Source organism: Venturia canescens, chromosome 1 (genome assembly GCF_019457755.1).
Source record: "Venturia canescens isolate UGA chromosome 1, ASM1945775v1, whole genome shotgun sequence".
Taxonomy (NCBI): domain Eukaryota; kingdom Metazoa; phylum Arthropoda; class Insecta; order Hymenoptera; family Ichneumonidae; genus Venturia; species Venturia canescens.
The window spans coordinates 957,788-977,522 of record NC_057421.1 but is presented as its reverse complement, the minus strand read 5'-3'; the positions used below and the strand labels follow the sequence as shown (position 1 = coordinate 977,522).

General features: G+C 50.4%; 2 protein-coding genes across 7 annotated transcripts in view; one reads left to right on the top strand and one right to left on the bottom strand.

The window, feature by feature from the left end:
* spg (dedicator of cytokinesis spg) overlaps window positions 1-3,213 on the top strand; it is a 31,020-nt gene extending 27,807 nt beyond the window's left edge. For 4 of the 5 annotated variants that reach the window (XM_043427117.1, XM_043427089.1, XM_043427097.1 and 1 more), the window contains 5 exons: window positions 88-229; window positions 303-978; window positions 1,059-1,441; window positions 1,556-1,905; window positions 1,986-3,213. In XM_043427117.1, coding sequence (XP_043283052.1) covers window positions 88-229; window positions 303-978; window positions 1,059-1,441; window positions 1,556-1,905; window positions 1,986-2,153 — 1,719 coding nt within the window. In that variant the 3' untranslated portion in view covers window positions 2,154-3,213. The remainder of the gene's footprint in view (window positions 1-87; window positions 230-302; window positions 979-1,058; window positions 1,442-1,555; window positions 1,906-1,985) is intronic. The other variant, XM_043427107.1, reaches the window with a different exon arrangement.
* On the bottom strand, window positions 3,141-19,726 carry stan (Protocadherin-like wing polarity protein stan). 2 transcript variants are annotated; one of them, XM_043427067.1, is made up of 11 exons: window positions 19,288-19,726; window positions 8,564-14,608; window positions 7,192-8,465; window positions 6,882-7,106; window positions 6,186-6,785; window positions 5,665-6,091; window positions 5,331-5,580; window positions 4,917-5,252; window positions 4,208-4,829; window positions 3,996-4,002; window positions 3,141-3,878 (listed from the first exon to the last, which is right to left on the bottom strand). In XM_043427067.1, the coding sequence occupies exons 2-11, from the start codon at window positions 14,441-14,443 to the stop codon at window positions 3,867-3,869; spliced, it is 9,633 nt and encodes a 3,210-aa protein (XP_043283002.1). In that variant the 5' UTR covers window positions 14,444-14,608; window positions 19,288-19,726; the 3' UTR covers window positions 3,141-3,866. The 2 variants fall into 2 exon arrangements, with proteins under 2 accessions (XP_043283002.1, XP_043282992.1); XM_043427057.1 differs by lacking the exon at window positions 3,996-4,002.
* Between the last annotated feature and the right edge of the window lie 9 nt (window positions 19,727-19,735).

The window sequence follows — 19,735 nt, the reverse complement described above, 5'->3', positions numbered from 1 at the left end:
ATCGAACGATCCGTACAGAATGCATTTGGCTATCTTCTCTATTTCTTCATCCCGGTCAGTATTTATTTTTGTCGATCGCTCATATAGAACAAACTGTTCATCTATCGCGGATTGGAGTACGAACGAGTAGGAGCATTCACGCAAAGGCTACAAACGGAATTTCCGAGCGCGCAGATACTCATGAAGAGCGCACCTCCCGACGAGAGTATTATTTCATCGGAAGGCCAATGTAAGTCCGATTGATAGATATAAAATTATCGTGCTCAACTATAATTGATTTTTGTCGCGATCCAATGAAACAGATATTCAAATATGCAACGTCAAGCCGATTCCGGAAGAGAACAGCCTTGGATGCACTTCGGCCGAAGTACCCGACCGCGTCGTTGCATTTTATCTCGTAAACGATGTACGAAAGTTTTTGTTCGATCGACCACTGCACCGAGGCCCGGTTGACCGTGAAAATGAGTTCAAATCGTTGTGGATCGAGAGGACGACATTGACAACCGAGGCAAAGTTGCCCGGGATTCTCCGTTGGTTCGAGGTTATCGAGAGACGCTCCGAACTTTTGGCACCGGTACAGTACGCTTGCGAGACGATGCAGAGCGTTGAAAGAGAGCTGAGAAGATTAGTCGCCCAATATACCGCGGAACCCCATAGAAACATCAATCCCTTCAGCATGAGGCTCCAGGGTATAATCGATGCGAACGTGATGGGTGGAATAACAAAGTATCAGGAGGCTTTTCTCACCCCAGAGTTTTCGAGGCTCAATCCCGAAATGGTACCGCACGTAAATAAATTGAAAAATCTTATTCTCGATCAAATGAGCGTTTTGGAGTCGGGACTCGTTCTTCATGGACAAATTGCGCCCTCGGGTGTCCAACCGTTGCACAAGAGGCTCATTGAGAGATTCACACAGTTGAAGCAGAGCCTAGGACCATTGGCCAGGCAACGCATCATTCACCAAGACAGTATTATCAAGTAAGTTCAACCGTGATGATCAACCTCCGTCTCTACTATCGATCATTGCGATATGTTGAATATTCGTTAAATTCTAACAGCTCGCCTCTACCTCCATTGCCAAGTAATGATAAACAACGTCCGGCAACTCTCGAGACACCTGGTTCGAGAATCTCAAACGCCGATAGCGATGGACTACCAGAGGATGAAGGATTTTATACACGAGTGGAGGGTGCTCCTCCGCCAATTCCACAGCGCGAAGTCAGACCGAGGTCGGTCGGATATGGAACAACGCCGCCTCGACCGACGCATCACAGAACACTTAGCAAACCCTTAAGTCCGAAACTACCTCTCAGGCATTCTTTGCCAACGCCTACAGAAGCGGCCGTGTCAGCAGCAGCAACAGCAGCATCAACCGATCATCAAACAAATATTACAAACTCGTGGGGCGAATCGGAGCAAGCACCACCTTTACCCCCTAGAGGTATTTAAAGTCGTTACAGGCTACTTTCATGGCGATAGGACAACAGCCTGAAAAAGGAACACTCGCTGATCATAAATAATTGATGTAATAGTAATTATTTATTTTTCTTCTCAGCACCAGAAAAGCGGGAAATCAATTCCGGGCCGCCGGCACCTCCGAAACGTCCGACGCACAAACGCAATACAGAATGGAGCGCCGGTGAGGACGAGCAAGATGCACCAGCCACGCAACCACCACCCCCGCCAGCCAACGAAACTAATTATCTACGGGACAGTGGAATTTCGACGACGAGTCTTCTTGATTTTCAATCTCATTTGACCAACCTTAATAATCTTAGTTACGAGGAGTTTGAACCACGCTCGAGAAGCAACGATATCATGAACATTTCACCTCCATCCACGACTACCGCTCTCAATGTTTCAGCAGCCGCGCTCCAAAATTCTCATACGATTCTCGATCAAGAGGTACAAGTCCGGAAGATCTTGTGTAGCTTTATCCACTCTCTATTCACTTCGATTAACAAGATTATTTTTTTATTTCGTAGACAAGTCCACCACCGATTCCGCCAAAGGCACACCAGGAAGCTCCGTCAGCGCCTTCGACTTTGGAGAGAGTCAGTAATCGCATTCATGGCTCGGCTCACACCGAAAATTACTCCGTACCGAAATTACAGACCCTCTCAGTCGCATCGGACACCGAGAGTACGGTCTAGCCATTAAATCCCTTCCCTTATCCATGTGCGTGTCTATACGTATTCGTATACACGTGTGTGTTATATCCTAGTCCCCTAGCAGTTAGCTGTCATCAGGCGAGAGAACCCTTTCGGCCTTGTCATCCAATTTTCACCTCGTTGAGGTAGCCAAGTTTGATCAGTGTTTTATCTAAAAAAAATCTCCCTCGCAATTTTTTTTTCTTTAAATCGTATCTTTAAAGAAAATGTTTACCTTCCACTCAATTATCCGCTTCTATTCGCAATCCTGAAAAAAATCACGTATTTCCTTTTGACGTTTCATACAATTGGCTTGGAGCCCTCTCTAGCTACCTTGACGAAGGTGCTGCTGCGATAGTGAGGAGAGAAAAGTTCAATGGTCCTCCTCAGATCTCTCGTGAGTGTAATCTAGTAACTTGTCCTCGTAGTTGTAAATGAAACGTATTCGGAAAAGCCAATTCCTGCAACGACTAATGATCGCGGCAAAGATAAAAAAAGAATATAATAGTAATAACTGCTCGTTTTTCACATTCTCGAGCTGACGAGTATCAATTTGCAAATTTCTGCATCACACCGAGATACGAAGTTGCATGTATCATTTCTACGTAAAAGTACTTTCTGTCGCATACCGGAGTTGGAAAAAAAGAGAGACGAGTAAACTGTTTTTGGTTGGTCTCCGAACGATACGAATCGCTCGTAAAGCATCATCGGCATGATTCGTCATTAATTCGATTACGTTTATCGTGAGCATCGCTATTCGTAACAACAGCGCCACAAATAAGGCTGCTCCGACTTTTACGTTGATGACTTTGCTACGTCAAGTATTATTGTAACTATATATTTTGTAATTTATTTATACCTTATCAATGGAGAGAAAACAATATTATACATTAAAAAAAAGCATTTTTCCAAAGGCGCAAAGCACAAATGGGAGATTGAAGGCAGTGAGGAATTAAATAATGAAATGAGGTGTAATCCGTAGTTTCGAGATTTAGGATATATATATATAAATTATGTATTTTGTCATGTTTCTTCGTATAAATATATACAAAAGTTTTTTTTACGTCTTGAGTATTATGCAGCGTACGTTCTTTGTACACGATCGTCAGCTAAAATTAAGTTGTTGGCATATCCAAAAGGATTTGTATAAAATCTCAAAAGTTGGATAGAAAAGAGTAAAAATCACGATATACTCAAAAAATAAAAAAGAGGTTGTGTGGAATGTTTACATTGCACATGGTGTAATACTAAAAGTTAAATTACGCGAATGAGCTTGGGAATGAATAGTAGTACGAATAGACATGAATGATGTAATGAGCTAGAGATCCGTCATTTTCGGCCGGGTTTGGCCAGTCGTTGCGATCGTCGCATGTGCGATCGCACGACGATCGCCGATGAGCCCGGCTAAATTTTAAAAACTGCAATAATTCGAGCTAAATACATCGACGATAATTGAGTTAAATTTTAGGCTTATACGAACAGGCACTCACACATACGTGCTTATCAATATGGCTAAAATACATCATCTTCAAAGTACAGTCATGGCCGCTGCTTAAAATATATATATATATATATATAATATATATAGATCTATTTCTTCTCTATGCGCTTGCCATTTTTGGTTGGTTCAAATTGCATTGAAATGGCCAAGCCTAAGGTAATTACTTTGTACGGTATTTTCGTGTAGACGGAGTCCTTCAGACCGGTGTCTCGGCATTAGTATCCTTCCTGAAAAAGTATGGTACTTTTATGAAACGACGTAATGAATAGGTTCCACTGATTGACACGAGATAAAAATACAACGGATCGAAAGAATGATAGATTATAAATTCTTCATAGTCTTACCTCTTCGCTGCGTAGGTTTATCCCGTAACCATCATTACCGAGGAAGTAAGCATTTTTGTTAATAGTAAAGAAAATTTGTTTTAGCCATCAATCTTAAATTTCCCATCTTACACCTTAGCACAAAGAAGTTATCGTTGCAATGACAAAAGCGGGTTTTGACCACAGACAATTAAAAGCGGAATGAAAAGGAACCAGAATAGAAAGATACTCACTCGGTTTCCGTAATGGTTTGCTCGTAATGTTGTTGAACTTGCTGCTGCTGCTGCTGCTGCTGCTGCTGATGGTGATGGTGCGACTGTTGTTGCCTGAGAGCTGCAAGCTCGTTACTGTGATGTAAATCGTGGTTAAGCGAACTCGAAAGTATTCTGCCGCTCATCGGGAGAATGTACTCTGGAGCATCCTCCAAAATACTTGAACCGAGTTTGCCTCGCTTGAGACTACCATATCTCTCGGGAGTACCGAGATTGTCGTGATGGGATCCGTGGAGAGTTTGACCTCTCTTCAAACTGCCGTATCTCTCGGAGCTGCTGTGATTATCGTGATTTGAATTTTGCGAATGGTGGCTCAGACTCGAGCCGAGTATGCGCGAGGACATCGAGAGCATGTAAGGCGTCGGCGATACGGTATGATCTTCCTCGGCTGTGTAAGGGAACAAATATTTTTCTCCCAAGTGATGATGCTTCTCTTCGCTCTCGGAACAATTGTCGTCTTGTTGAGCCAACTTTTGGGGCGAACTCATGTCCGGATAAGGCAAAGGGTTTGGACTGGAAGTTTTATTGGAGGCCATCTCGTTGTCCGATATAGTACCGCCGGACCATTGACTCGTTCGTATGTCTGCGAGAGAATTCACGTCAGCGTCATCGAGCTTCCAATTCCAAGGGCAAGAAAAACTTATTTGAACAACGTTTATCGAGTACGTACCATTGGACGAGGGCAAATAGGCTTCCGGGAGTTGGGAGCTCCAACGAGGCGCGTAGATCGGTTTTATATTTGGAAATAATTCAGAATTTGAGCAAAGTATGTTTAGGTGCTGGCCGGGATTCCCGTGAATGTTCGGCAAGTAAGTGTGCGATACGGGTTGTTGGGTGGAAACTCCCATATTTTTGTGCGATCTCGAGGTAACATCCTCGTCGTCAGAACTGTGCGAACTTGCAAGATCCAAACTTCTGCCACCACCAGCCTCGTCTGCCTGCGACGCATCGCTGTCCGATTCAGAGTCTCTTCGTTCTCCACGAGCGGACGAATCTTTACCTGATTCTACAAAACCGGTATGCAGTTGTTAGCAGAAAAAACCACATCCCCGTTAATTCGCCGTGTTTTCATGATTTGGCTAACCTTGTCTCGAGTGCAATGTCGCGTGACGACTCCGCGATGTTGTCACGTAAGGATCGCGATCGCTGTTGTAGTTGCTCGTCGAGGTTGAGGTGTGACGCAAATGAGCATCGCTCCTGTACGGACTGGAACCAGTTTTGGTTGTGCTTCGCGAAGTCGTGCTGCTCGTCGATACACCTACGTGAACTCTTCTACAGCCGGTGCCCGACTCACCGGCACCGCTGTACGCTGACGAATACGCCAATGCCGATCTCTGTCAATACATTCGTGTGTGTCAGTTTCAGCACTTTTACGGAAATGAAAAAAAAGTTGGTACACACGACAGTTTCATTCTCACCGATTGACCGTTGACGTTTTGACTGCTGCTTGCATTGCCGGTACTAGCGTCGAGCAGCGGGGATTTTTTTCCAACGCATCTCAGTAGACTTAGATACAAATTCCTACGCACACGACCGTTCACGAAACAATAACCGATGAGACTGAAGGCCGCGTGCGTGACGATCGCTACGCTCAGCAGATACGAGAGCATAGGAGAATTTTCTGAAGCATTGAGAACAGCCAGGGTCCAAGTTGTACCGAGTAAAGGTAACGAAGCGACCGACAGCCACAAGAGCGTACGAAGATTCCCAAAACCCATAATGTGCTCCTTGAGTGTGAACGCTGCGCGAACCGACATCACGAGCACGCAGAAATTGATTAGTACCGCAGCGCATACCGGACCTATCAGAGCCCAAACGACCGTCTCATAGATCGACAACCAGCAGCTGAAAAATCAAGAAAAAAAGAAGAAGAGAGTTTTACAAACTTCGAAGTCGCCTCCCGCTTCGTCGGAAGGTTTTTAAATAATTCGTGACTCACAAGTAAAAGTTTCCATATTGATCGGCGCGTACGCCAATGGTCAGACCAACGATGATGGCTGGCAAGCCATAACCTATGGTGTAGTAGAATCTCATCTGTCCGTGATTGACGTCTCGCATTTCCGTGAGCATTCGATAGAGATGGATCGAATCGACGAGGGTCCAAGCGAACGTCGATAGCCAAGCGTAGTGGAGGCCTATTGCGATTAATTTGCATGGGAAAACGTTCGAGACAAGAGGTCCGCGAGCTTTGAGCGCGACGAGATAAAGGCTCTCGGCGAGTAGAACGCAAAATACTAAATTCTCGTGGATGCTGTTCGAATTGGTGCCGCCGCCTCGTATGAGACCGAGGATCAGCAACGCTGAGAGCAACAGGGGTAACGCCAGCATAAAGGCACTGTAACTGGTTACATCTTCGAGAAGCGAAGGCTCCGGAACGTATTCGAGGTCGAGAACATCTGTTAGAACGGCGAATGTCGCCAATTGAAGATTTCGTACTTCGAGGATCACTCCCTGACACGAACAATTGACCATTCGACGCCCGGCGATGGTTGTGTCCTCGATTTCGGTCGTGCATCCGATACGACTCCATTCTCCAATTCTGTTCGATCCGTGCGGGGGAAAAAAAAATAGCAATCGTTAAATAATGAAGTACTCGAATGATTGAGCAAGTGAGGAAGACGCGACGATAGCTTACCCTCGAACCGTACTCCAGTGCACACATTGAGGATTTGCTCGTCTCTTAACTCCGTCATCTTCGATAATCCACAACTGTATTTGAACTGGCGGTGACGATTGCAACGTATTACCGGTCATCAAAGATCTTGTGCCATTTTCCGTGGGGACTAGAATCGATATTGTAACGACCGGTGATCCAACGGCCACTTCGACTCCCCATCGAAGGTTGACAGAATCATCGAAACTAAAGAAAACAATAATGATAAAAGGACGCTCTACGAGACCACCACCTGCCGCCGATCGATGTATCGAAAAAAATGATGAAAAACCTTTTGGGCAATAGAGCTCCGAGTTCCCTGTATTGAACATAACTGAGGACGGCTTTATCGTTGTTTCGAGTATCCTGGTCGTTGAGTTCACCCTGCGTCAAGGGTTTGATTCCAAGGAGGCTCAGCGGAACACGAATTTTCGAGTAGGGGTCGAATCTTTGTGGATCCGCCATGTAATTGTTGTATTTGGGAAAGCTTATATAAGGACCGAGGTGCGGTGGAGAAGTGAGAAATGCTGATGTATCGGGTAATATAACTTTGCGATCTGCTTCGGTAGGTCTTTGAGTGGAAAGACTCGTGTCTTCTCGGTACTCGGTGCTTTCGTAGCCAAACAGGCTCTCGGAAGTGACGGTGTCGAGACCCATCACGACGTTGGTATCGACAACTTCGAAAGGCTCGGTAAACGTATTGTGCTGAGAACCCGTGAGAATTTTCAAATACCGTGCCATCGCATCCAAAATCTTGTCAGGAGTATCCCCATTGAGAGTCTCTATTTTCTTCCAATTATCGAGATGCCTCTTGGTCAATATCATACCGGCTATACCCACGAGATGTGGCACGTAGTCCTTGTCTTGATTATGAGTCAAACCGAGATCGGCAAGGCTCTCCTCATAGTGGAGGAGAGCGGTCAAGAGCGACTCAGCGACGAGGATATCCGCCCCGTACATGTTTCTCGTCTCGTTAACCGCTTTGTGAAGTTCCATCGCTATTCTCACGGCTGTATCGCGATCCAGCTCGAACTGACCTTTCTCGAGGGCGGCCAATTTGTGTCGCTGCTCGATAAAAGCTTCGGAGGTACAATTGAAGAGATCCGGGCTTCGCCAACCGCTTGAATTATCGTCGCAAGATCGCGATGCTTTTCCTTCGGCCGTGCCCGGACAATCTTCTATAGCGGTGGTGCCGAATTTAATTCTCGGCCACCAGAGACCCATCGAGAAGGAGCGCGGACAGCCGTCGTACACGACTTTGCAGCCTTCCTCGGTAACCTCGGCATACGGATTTGGACAATTGGTGCACGATCTTCCTATGACACCGGTCCGGCATCTACACTGTCCAGTTTCCTTGTTACAACGTCCTCCGAAGCTTCCAACCGTGTAACATCCGCAGGGAATGCACTCCTCCTGACCGGCCGGTTGATAATGATTCTCCTTGCAATAACATTCCCCCGTCGTTTTGTTGCACGAGGGATCGTAGCCTTTGGACTCGTCGCAGTGACACGGACCGCAAACCGGCGAGCCCCACCATGTCGCTGGACACGGCTGATCCACCCTCACCTGCGAGCATGACGTATGTTTTTATTTTTTATCGAGTATATATTGTAACCATAATCAACTACTGCATATTCGGATCAATGAAAGAAAGATAGTGTTACCTCACAATATTCGCCGGAATACTCGTCCGTTGTGCACTCGCAACGGTAACCCGTCCTGGAGCGTGGATCGTCGACGCACATGCCGGAGTCACTGTGGCAAGGATTGACATCGCAGATGGGCTCGCAATTATGGCCGACTCGGCCCGGGCCGCAGACGCATTCGCTGGATCGCCACTTAGCGACGCATATGGAAGATTCGCCGGGGCAATCGGCGGCGCACTCCGTCTCCGTGTCGCATCCAAGGCCAACGTTTTCCTGAACGGTGGGACGTTGGAGCACGCTCTGATTGGTACCGATGCGAAGATCCTGGATGCAGCCGTCGAAGAACAACAGATCCGTCATGATCGATTGATCGGGTCCACCGAGAAGAATTCTCCCGACGTAGAGACCTTGAAGCTTCGCGAGTAGCGGTGAAACGGTTGGTCTGTTGCGATAATCGATATCGAGAGACACGTGACCGCTCTGCCAGATGATTTCTATTCTGTGCCATTCGCCATCGTTTATCGGGACCGTTGTCGAAATGATATCAGCGCCGTCCAACGACGTTGAGAGTTTACCCTTTTCGAGATAAAACATCGCCGAGCTATTTTGGCCGATTTGAATGCTCATCACGAAGGCGTTGTCCCCCCGCGTACGCAAGCTCAGCGCGGTCGTCCACGGGAGTTGTATGGGCCTGAGTAGGGGATTGAAACTGAGAAGACCATCGGCGTTGAATCTCCAGGGTTTGCCGACCTCGTCCGTGCACCGAGGTCCGGCGAATCCTTCCTCGCACTCGCACACGTAACCGGACCAGATTTCCCTGCACTTGCCGCCGTTGTAGCAAGGGGTGGACAGCGACTCGCAGAAGGCTTTTTTCTCCGGGCATCCGGCGATCGTCCCGTTGTCGGCGACGTACGAGTTCAGATCGACGAAACGATCGTCGATCCGTACGTCACCGATGCATCCGATGAAATCTTTGTTCCGTATCTGAAAGTTTGACGGTATGGAGGGTAACCCGCCGAGTTGGAGGGGGCCCGTGAGGTCGAGGAAACGATGACAGGTCTCCGTAGGATGGGAACAGCGGGGCTCAAGAATTTGCTCGTTCCTACCGGCGCAGGACCACTTTTCGCCGAGTCTGTCGCCGTATTTGAGAGCCAGGGCGACGTCGCAATCGTCCAGTGACACGACGACCGTTCTGTTGATGTAGGTCACCCGTACCTCGTGCCATTGACCGTCCGAGACGCCGCCAGGTATCGTTGCGCTCGCGCGAGTTATCTCGTCGCCGAGGCTGAAGCTGAACTGTATCTTCGAGTCGATTATCTCCAGGGCGATAAAATCGTGCTTCTCGTTGTACCGGCCGTTGTAGAGGAGAAGTCCGTCGTGCGATTCGGTAGCGAATCTCATGCGAATATTGAGACGATGACGCTGTTTGAGCGAGGCGAAGGTCAGAAATGTGGAAGGTCCGAAACTGCGGGATTTGAGCTCGCAAAAGGGCGTCACGCTCTCCAGTGCCGCGATCGGGCAACCCTCGCAAATAAATCCATCGCCCATCGTTCTGGTAACGCACCGCGATCCGCCGGAGCAAACGGACTCCTCCTCGGTCGGGCAGTCGTCGCTCTCGAGGGAAATCCCACAATCGGGACCGGTGAAATCGGGCGGACAGGCACACGTGTAACCGCCCTCGCGACGCTCGCACGTCCCTCCGTTCCTGCAGGGATTCGAGTAGCACAGGTTGACCTCGACGTCGCACAGATAAGCCTCTCGGCTCCCGGTGAAGCCCCTCGGACACTCGCACGAGAAAGTCGTAACCGGATAAATTGGCCTGAACAATACGGTGTCGCTGCTCGCGAATCCGGAAGCATTCGCGAACTTGAGGACGGTCAGGCACTCTTCGAAATTCAAACATGGCTCCCTCACGCAAAGATTGTCGTCGAACGGGAGCACCGTGACGACCGCCAGGCGGGCCAAAATTCCGCGATTGAGATAAACGCGCTCTTGAAGAAACTGCGGCGTGTAAAACTCGTCGGTGTTGCCGGGCTCGACCCTCTTCGCTGAAAAACTGACGTTCAATATCTTCCCATTGACATCGGTGTCCTCTTGAATACTGAATATGAATATATTTTCACGGGGACACGGAATTATTGCGGCGAGACCATCGAGAAAGTATCCCAAAAGGGGACTGAGAAAAGCCTCGACGGTCATGTCGTCCAGTCTGACGGTTATAGAATTGAACAGCATCTTGTCGGTAATGAGTCTTATCGAGAGAGTCATCGTGGCTTTTGCCTCGTTGACGCCATCTGTCACGGACACTTCCATCGTCGCGACCCGAGGCACGTTCGTGTTCAGCTGAGGCGAAAGGCTTATTTCACCGCTCGTTCTGTTGAGGTTTATCAAATTAGCGGTATTGCCAGCAAGAATGTTGTACACGAGTTTGTCGGTGACGTCGGCGTCGAAAGCGGGTATCCTGCCGATCGGCGTCGTCGGGAAGAAGTCTTTGAAGTTATTGAATATGATGTGAAAATCTTTGAGTACGGGTGCGTTGTCGTTGACGTCGGTCACCATTATCTGAACGAGAACGTCCGATCTCAAGGGCGGCGAGGAGGCGCGTACGAATATTTCAAACTTTTTCCTCGGTGACTCGTAATCCAACTCCTCGCGGGTCGTCAGTTCGGCGCGGTCCGAACCAGGTCGAGCTATGAGGGAAAAACTGTTGACGTCTTCGCCGCCTATTATGGAATATTGAACGGCGGCGTTCGGACCCTCGTCCGGGTCGTGGGCGTAAATCTCACCGACGCTCGAGCCGATCGGTGAATTTTCGGCTATAAAAAGTACTATCTTGTCGCTCTCGAAGGCCGGCGGTGAATCGTTGACGTCCTCGATTTTGATGATTATCGGTACGCTCGACGAGAGCGACGGTATTCCGCGATCGATCGCGAGAGCTTTCAAATTGTATCTCGCGACGGATTCGCGGTCCAATTGTTTGGCCGTTCTGACCGTACCGGTCGTCGAGTCAATGGCGAATGCCCCGTCACCGTCGTCCTCGAAGGTATACCTGACGCGACCGTTGAGACCCTGATCGGCGTCGGTTGCCGAGACCCTCGTCACCGATGTTCCAACGACGACGTCTTCCGGTACGGATCCTTGATACTGGCTCGCCTCGAAGATCGGTGCGTTGTCGTTGACGTCCGTAACGGATATTTCGACCTCGGTCGTGTCCGAGAGCGGCGGGACGCCTCCGTCCCTCGCCGTAACCGTCAACACGTATCCCGATATTTTCTCACGGTCGAGGCTTTTGGTCGTCGTTATCGCTCCGGTCTGCGAGTTTATTGTAAATTCGGCGATATCCTGCTGGTGGTCGTTGCCTTCGCTTCCCAGGCTGTACGTTATTCGGGCATTTTGACCGACGTCCGAATCGGTGGCACTGACGACGAGAACGGTCGTGCCGACCGGAGCGTCCTCGAATACGGGCACCGAATACGGCGCGTTCTCGAAGACGGGAGCAAAATTATTCGCGTCCGATACGTTGACGTAGACGAGGGCGGTGTCGGTCCGCCCTCCCGAATCAGCAGCCGTCACGGTCAGTACAAATCTCTTCTCTTGCTTGTAATCCAACGGTTGGGCGACCGTTACGAGTCCGCCACCGTTCTGCGAGGTTATGGAGAATCTGCCTCGGGTATTGCCCGCCGTAATGTCGTAATGAATCTTGGTGTCCTCGTCCGGATCGGTCGCGGTTACCGAGGCTACGGGAGTCCCCGGTGGATCGTCCTCGGAAACAACGGCTTCGTAATTCCTCGGCTCGAATCGGGGATCGTTGTCGTTGACGTCGGTGATGCTCAGAACGACCGTCGCGCTACCGGATTTCGGTGGCTCCCCCGAATCGGTCGCCAAAACTGTGAATTGATACCGGGTGCACTGTTCGCGATCCAATTGCCTCGTCGTGTGGATCCAACCGGTCTCGGAATTAACGGCTATTGGAAAATTCTCGGTCGAGGCACCCGACAGATCTCTCGCTCCGATGGAATATTTGATAAGGGCGTTGAGACCCTTGTCGCCGTCGTAGGCTTGAACCCGAAGGACCGACGTCCCGACCGGTACCGATTCGGAAACGGCCTCTTGGAGCAAACTCGTGAAAAACCGGGGCGGATTGTCGTTGACGTCCTTGACGTGGACGATCAGCTGAGTCGTGTTGGATCTCGTCGGTGCACCGCCGTCCTGCGCCCTTATGACGATTCTGTAGAGTTCGGTGCTCTCGTAATCGAGGGGCTTTACGAGGCTCACGTCTCCGCTCGGTGAATCGATCGAAAATGTATTCTGGGTGTTGCCACCGATGATGGTGTATCTTATGGCGGCGTTTGATCCGCTGTCGGCGTCGCTGGCCCGTATCCTCGCAACTACGGGATTCGTCGTGTAATCGAGATCCTCCGGTACCGTCGCCGAGTACGTGCGCTCTGAAAATTGTGGATAATTGTCGTTGTCGTCGAGGACACGGACGACGAGGGTGGTCGAGGCGGTTTGCCTCGCGGTCGGTGCGTTCGCGAGATCGGAGGCTCTTATTATGAGCGTGTAGACCTCAGTTTTTTCTCGATCGAGGGACATCCTCGTCGTAACGATCCCGGAGCGCGGATCTATTCGAAAGGTTGCGGAGTCTTCGGTGAGCGAGGTCATACCACCGCCCGTCGTCGAGACGATCGAGTACTCGACCTCGGCGTTACGACCGACGTCCTTGTCGGTCGCTTTTACCGCGATTACGGTTGAACCGAGCGGCACTCCCTCTCTGATCGGTGCCTCGTAATCGAGGAGCTCGAAGCTCGGCGCGTGATCGTTGGCGTCGAGGACGTTCACTTGGAGCGTCGTCGTGCCGGTTCTCGGTGGAAAAGCGTCGTCGACCGCGAGTATCTTGAAGTAATGGACCTCGACGTTTTCCCGATCGAGGCGGGCCCGCGTCGTCACTCTGCCCGTCTGAGAATCAAGGAGAAAGAGAGCGCCCGATCTCGCGTCGAGAAGCGACATCATCGTGTAACGGAGCATACCGCCCTCCGGATCTTTGGCCCTCACGACCGTCACCGGCTCACCCGGTTCTTTCTCCTCTTCGACCGCGGCGATGTAAAGCCCGTGCTCGAAGAACGGGGATTTGTTTCGAAGCTCTCGTCTGACCCTGCGACCGAGGTCCGTATCGTCCAGCTGCTGATGATGGAATATTATTTTCAAACGGTGCTCCGCATCGGCCAGATGACTCGAGCCGCATCTCAGGCTCATCGAGACCGATATTTTCCACATCGGGTCAACCAGACATTGTTCCGCCGACGAGACCAGATCCCCCGCCGCTCCTTCAACGAGAAAACGCGAATCGGCGACCCCTCCCCATCGGGTTTCGCACTCCTTGATAGCCGTGTGGGGCAAAAAGTCTCGCAGGGCCGCCACGAATTGTGAACTCCTCAGGCATATCTCGGTGAACTTGTCGTTACTCGGCATCGCGTACGAAGCCAATGTCTCGGCCATCCATCCCTTCGTTGCGGCGAGGTCTTGATTTTCCCCACCGCAACCTGTTATCAGAACGCGAAGCGGCAAACTGTAATAATCTATGATCGGCCGGCCGAGCCGCGTGCTCGTCGAGTCGATGTAAAAGGTAAAAAGTCGCGGATACTGGAGTCCGTCGCAGTTGAGACTCCTGGCGAGTGTCACCCGCCCGTTGTGCGGATTCACCCTCAACAATTTTCGAGCGAACCGAGCCGTCCGGTCCGCCGAAACTTCGTATTTTCGGCGCCCACCCAGCTGAGGCACTCCGGAGTCAAAAACGAGGGTTCCCGGCGGTAGCTCGGACGATACCACGGCCAAGTAACCCTCCGTCAGGCTCAACAGCCCCGTCAGGAGGATCAATGTCCTCCATATCGATCGCGCCATGTCACGCCGATCTTTCTCTTGCTGATCTTACTGCGGCTGCTACTGCTACTGCTACTGCTGCTCCTCCGCCTCCGACTCCTCTCATTCTCTCCCAATTTTTTTTTCGGATTTCGATACCGAGTACCGGCACATCTCCGCTACGCTTCCGCACGGTCCCATCATCCTCTGAAACCATTAGTAACGAACGATATTAAACACCCGCCAGTGAAACGGGACACGATTTCTCGTTTCACGCAGAAACCTTTTCTTTCCTTTTTTTCATTCAACTTCGGATCATTTTTCTCGCTCGTCGGAATATCGGAGTAAACAGACTAAAAATTAACTCCTATTGAAAACGAGACAAAGTGGAAAATTCACACAAAAAAGGAAAGGATTTTTGAAATTTTGTTTTTCGAGTTATTTGGAGGTAAATTTTTCCCGTATCGAGATATCGCGCAGTCAATAAAAACAAGGGTCCGAAAGCAAACAAATTTAAAGCACTCAAACAAAATGATAGAAACTGAGAGAAAATCGTACACATCAATCCTAACAGTCTTACCCCCTGGCACGATTTCTGGTTTCACAAAAGTCTGTCAGAGGGCCACCGATGGAGAGCGCTCTCGCGTCAACGGAGCACCACTCGTACGCTAATAAGGCTTCCAATTTTTCCTGTCTCCTCCTCTTTATTCCTACCAAAATTGTACGCAAACAGAGCAATGATGGAGCAGTATCTTCTCTCGTGTATACGAGGTTTCGTACGTCAGCTATCAACGACGCTGAAGTTTGCAACGTCGGGGTCCAACGAGATGAAGGAAAAAAACATTTGTGATATTCGCCAATTTTTTATTTCACGAAGTATCGGTGGAGGTTGAAAAACTACGAATTGCAAATTCGGCAGGCAACGAAGTTGGAGAATTATTGGAGGCTTTTTTACGATCATTTCGTTGGACTCGAACGTTGCAAACTTCAGCGTCATTGGCCACTTGCGAAGATTTTCGTCCGGTACGAGCCGTTCTGTGCGAAAAGTACGGTCAACAAAAAATATACGAGCACATGTAACAGTCAAGGAAATGTTGGGTTGCGACAATCGGGACTCAACCCAATGGAGGATTGACGCGCGCTTGGCCACACTTGCCACGATGTATACTCGCTACATTTGGACAGTTTCAACGATGAAAAGATTGAGCACGACGTCGAGTTGACACCTCAGCATCAAGAATTTTCTTAACTCATGCCCACGAATAGTGAACCATTTCATTTGTTCTCCAGAGAGGAGAAACAACGTACGCGGTATTCTGCGATGCGATGGAAGAAATGTGCACGACAGGCAGGTGTGGTGCGTGTAGAGGCAGAAAAGAGAGAAAGAGAGAAAGAGAGAGAGAGAGTCGAAGAGTCTTGAAATAAGAGGCCACGAGAGTCGAACGAGGATGCGCGAGTATCCTTCGCCCGTTCGCGGTTGTGTCGGACTTTTTTATATTCTTACTACACCCGTCTCATGCCGGCGCATAGCGGAGAGAATCGTGAGACTAGTTGACCGTATAGAAAATTGCGGATCGTTCGGACAGCAGGCGGGATGCTATAGAGCGGCAAGTTCCCCGCCTTTTCGCTCGCTCTCCTCGTTTTCCGAGGCACGAACCTCTTCGAGATTCTGCGCCGGAGGGGAGTCTCGAGACGCGAGTACGCGCTCGTACCGGATTCGCTTCTCTTTTCTCAAGACGCACCAACCCTGCGTTCCGTGGATATAAAAATCCGCGAGATTTTTCCTCCCTACATTTTCGTTTCTGTTTTAACAGTGTGTTTTGAGAAGCGTCGCGATCGATGCCGCGATTCGTTTCCATCGAACCCCCCGCGGGTGCTCGAATACGTCGGGACCCTCCGTATTCCTCATACTCCGGCAAGAAATCCACGGACTGGTTTCCACTCGAATCGTTGCTTTTTTGCGTGGACGGAGGGACGAAGGGCGCGAGCGCGTCGCCTATACCAACGAGGATAAATCGTTCGAAATAAAGGGGCTTCGGAGCTTTCTTATCTTCGGTTATTCGCCCGAGACCATTCGATTGGTATATGACGCATCTCGGAGTCGCCGGTATCGCCGCGGAGAGGGAGCTCTCGAGAAGGGAGAAAGCTTGTTTTTGGCGAGGGTCTTCGCGTCGGACGGGTATTATTTTCGGACGTACGGTCGGTCGGCTCTCGGCCGGCAAACCGGAGCGCAGAAGGGCCTTGAGGAGATTCACCATCAAACTATTAATTACGAAAGAGGTACGAGGGAACTTGTATGGAATCTCGTTCGGGGCGAATTATCTCGGGAGGCGTTTGGCGGGCTCGGGCCCACCGTTTAGCCGCACGCTCTCCGAGACTGTTTTTTTCCCGCAGCGAGTTCGCCACCTGCGGCTCCGAACCGGCGAATGTCTCAATGCGAGAGAGCACGCGGGTTTTACTATTCAATCGTATCTCCCCGATGCGTAACGTAATCCTCCAAGCTGCTAACACGAAGTACGTGGGTGCGTGCGAGTGTCCGAAGCGCGCCAAGGTCGTTGGGCCACGGGAGAGGGGAGAGCCGCGAGACCCGTTCGGCCGCTCGTTTATCGCGCGAATATGCGAGAGCTCGCTTCGTCTCTTTTTTCCACCTGTTACAACGATCCTCAATTGGATCCGATTGATTCGCCGTGCGCCAGAATCGAGTCGAGCTGGAAGAAAAGGGCCTCAATCGCGAGCGCCTTACTCGCGCGCAAAGCCCCGAGATAGGAGAAGAGTGGAGAGGAAGTGGGAAATTTAGGCGGTGGCAAGGCCAAAGGGGAAGAAAACAATCGCGCTCGCGGCAGAACGGAGAGCCGTGTATCTCACGCGCGCACCGAGCGCACGGCAGTACGCGTGAGCCAAGTCGGAAAGAAGGAAAAAGCCGTAAAAAACGGAGTCCGAATGGATGTACACCCTTCGAAGGAAGCGCGGACGGATGTGCGACCCGTTCTTATACTCCCAGCGCGCACTCGATGCGTGTACCGGCGTACGCGCCGCCACGGCGATGCTTCGCAGCAGATAGAGCTTTCACGGAAGGAGCCTCGATTTTATAGAACCCGTTCCCACACCGTGCGAGCGCGCGCGCGCGCGCGCTCACACTTTTATGTGTCTCTCGGTGTAAACGGGTTTTAGCCGCGCTATCGCGCATACGCGCACCACCGAGCGAGCCACGTTCCTGCATCAACTCCGATTAATGAAAGCATCGTCGCCTCCCTCCTCGTTTTGATGGCCCGCGTCGATCGCCTATTCGAAAATGCCTCTTCGAAAGATATGTCTCAATTAGGGAGAGTCGTTCGTACTCGGAAATCGCAACCGGCTCTCGTCGATCCCGCTCGCTCGTTTCTCCGACGCGCCCCGTGCCCGGCTAAAAAAATTGGGTTTTCTCGGCGGCTCGTTGAAACTCTGGAAGAGCCTCGAAGAGTCAGACACACGAGGAGGGTCGCGTCGGCCAGCAAAGGGGACTCGACGCCAGCCGGAGAGCTCTTCTTTCATCTCCGGGCTGTGCGCGCACACGTACAGCACCGCGTAGCGAATAAAAAGGAAAAACAAGCCCGAGCAGAGGGTGAAATGAGTCACGCGTATCGCCGAACGGCAGATACGGCGTGGCGCGCGACCCGCGGGGCGCCAACCCCGCACCGAATATCGATTTTCCCCGGACTCTCTCCCCCTCGTATATACTTTCGCTCGTTCCGGGGACTCGTACGAATTTCGTTTTCTCCGAAACTACGAGGCGACGGCGTACGACCAACGCGCCCGACGGACGCGACGCCTCGGCAGCCGGGCCGTTCAATTTTTCGCAATCGAATCGCTACTAAATATTTTCCCATTTAGCCCCCGCACGCGGGCTTCGGTCAACGAACCTTCGATCGATTCTCGTATGCTCGCGGGGTCACTCTAATCGAGTGCGGAAAACTGGGATTCCTCGTACGATGGTCGAGTTTATCGAAGCTTCGTGCCCCTGCAAGAGCCGTTGAACGGGCCGACGAGGGGGTTTCACGGGGTCGGAATAATAAATTCGTGTTTTGACTCTCAGAGCTGCTATTTCGCTGTTTTGAAGAGCGCTCGTCGACACGGAGCGGAAAGTACTTGGCTTTTTGAGGTTCGATGTTCTCGCCGCGCACGACGAAACGCCGTCGGTCTCACCCCGAGCCGAGCAAACGCTTGTCCTGCATCTTTAGGAACGCTCGCGCGATTGCCGATTATGATAAAAGACACGGGTTTAAGGGAAACACAAAATTTGCTGTTCGCTTTCAAGTTTTGCCAAATTTAGGAGCTAAAAAATCATTCGACACATCGAAAAATTCGATGGAGAAAAGCAGCGAATAACTCGCCGCGCGGTTCGACTCGTCCAAGTGGTGTGAAAAAGCTGTCAAAATGGAATCTAGCGATAGAGTTGGACAAACGAGTGCGCGTCTCATTCGGGTGGAATACGAAAAATATATTCCGCGCTCGTTTGCGTCGAGGAGTCGTCTCGGCGAACGGAAACGAGTCGCGGGTCTCGAGAACTCGAGAAACAATCCATCCCCCGCTCCCGCACCGTCCTCGAGGGGTCGTTACGGCACGTTGCTCTCCGTCGCTCTAATTAATTATTCATTTTCTCGTGAGAAAATACTCGCTTTCTTTCTAGTCTTTTTTCGCCCTCGTGCACACTATTTTTCCTGCTTATATTAATCTCATTCGAATGCGGAATGCGAGCGAAGAAGGGCTAACGTCCGAGCACGCACAGGTGCTCTCCGAAGCAATCGTTATATATCTGTATTTTTCTATTGTAACCAAGAAAGGCGATGCGCGACCGAGCGCGATCGGTATACGATCAGATGAGAAACATCGATCAAAAAATCACTCACCGTCGTGTACCAAGGACTATCGCAAGTTCGTTGACATCTTTTCGCAATAATATATCCAATTGATGAATAAACAGACACACTTTTTTTATTCGACCCGCGTATTTTCTCACGGAATTTCTCTCACCAACAAATGTGATTGTTATTAAACGAATTGAAAAGGGACGAGAGGCGGCGGTGGCGGTAACAATGAGAAAATAACGAGAACACCGAATGAACCACTTTGTTCGAGCGTTCGCGCACCACTACACGCTTTAACGCGATTCCAGATTTGTGCCGACACTCACGCGTCGTTGCTATACCAACACGCGTCAATGGGCGCGAGCAAGAAACGCACGGAGCGACCGACTATGAGAAGCACACACGAGTATCGATAACTTCTTACTACCAGCAGTACTATACTCGTCCTTGCTTCTGCCTACCTGCTTGCCAGTATCTGCTTCTGGTTCTG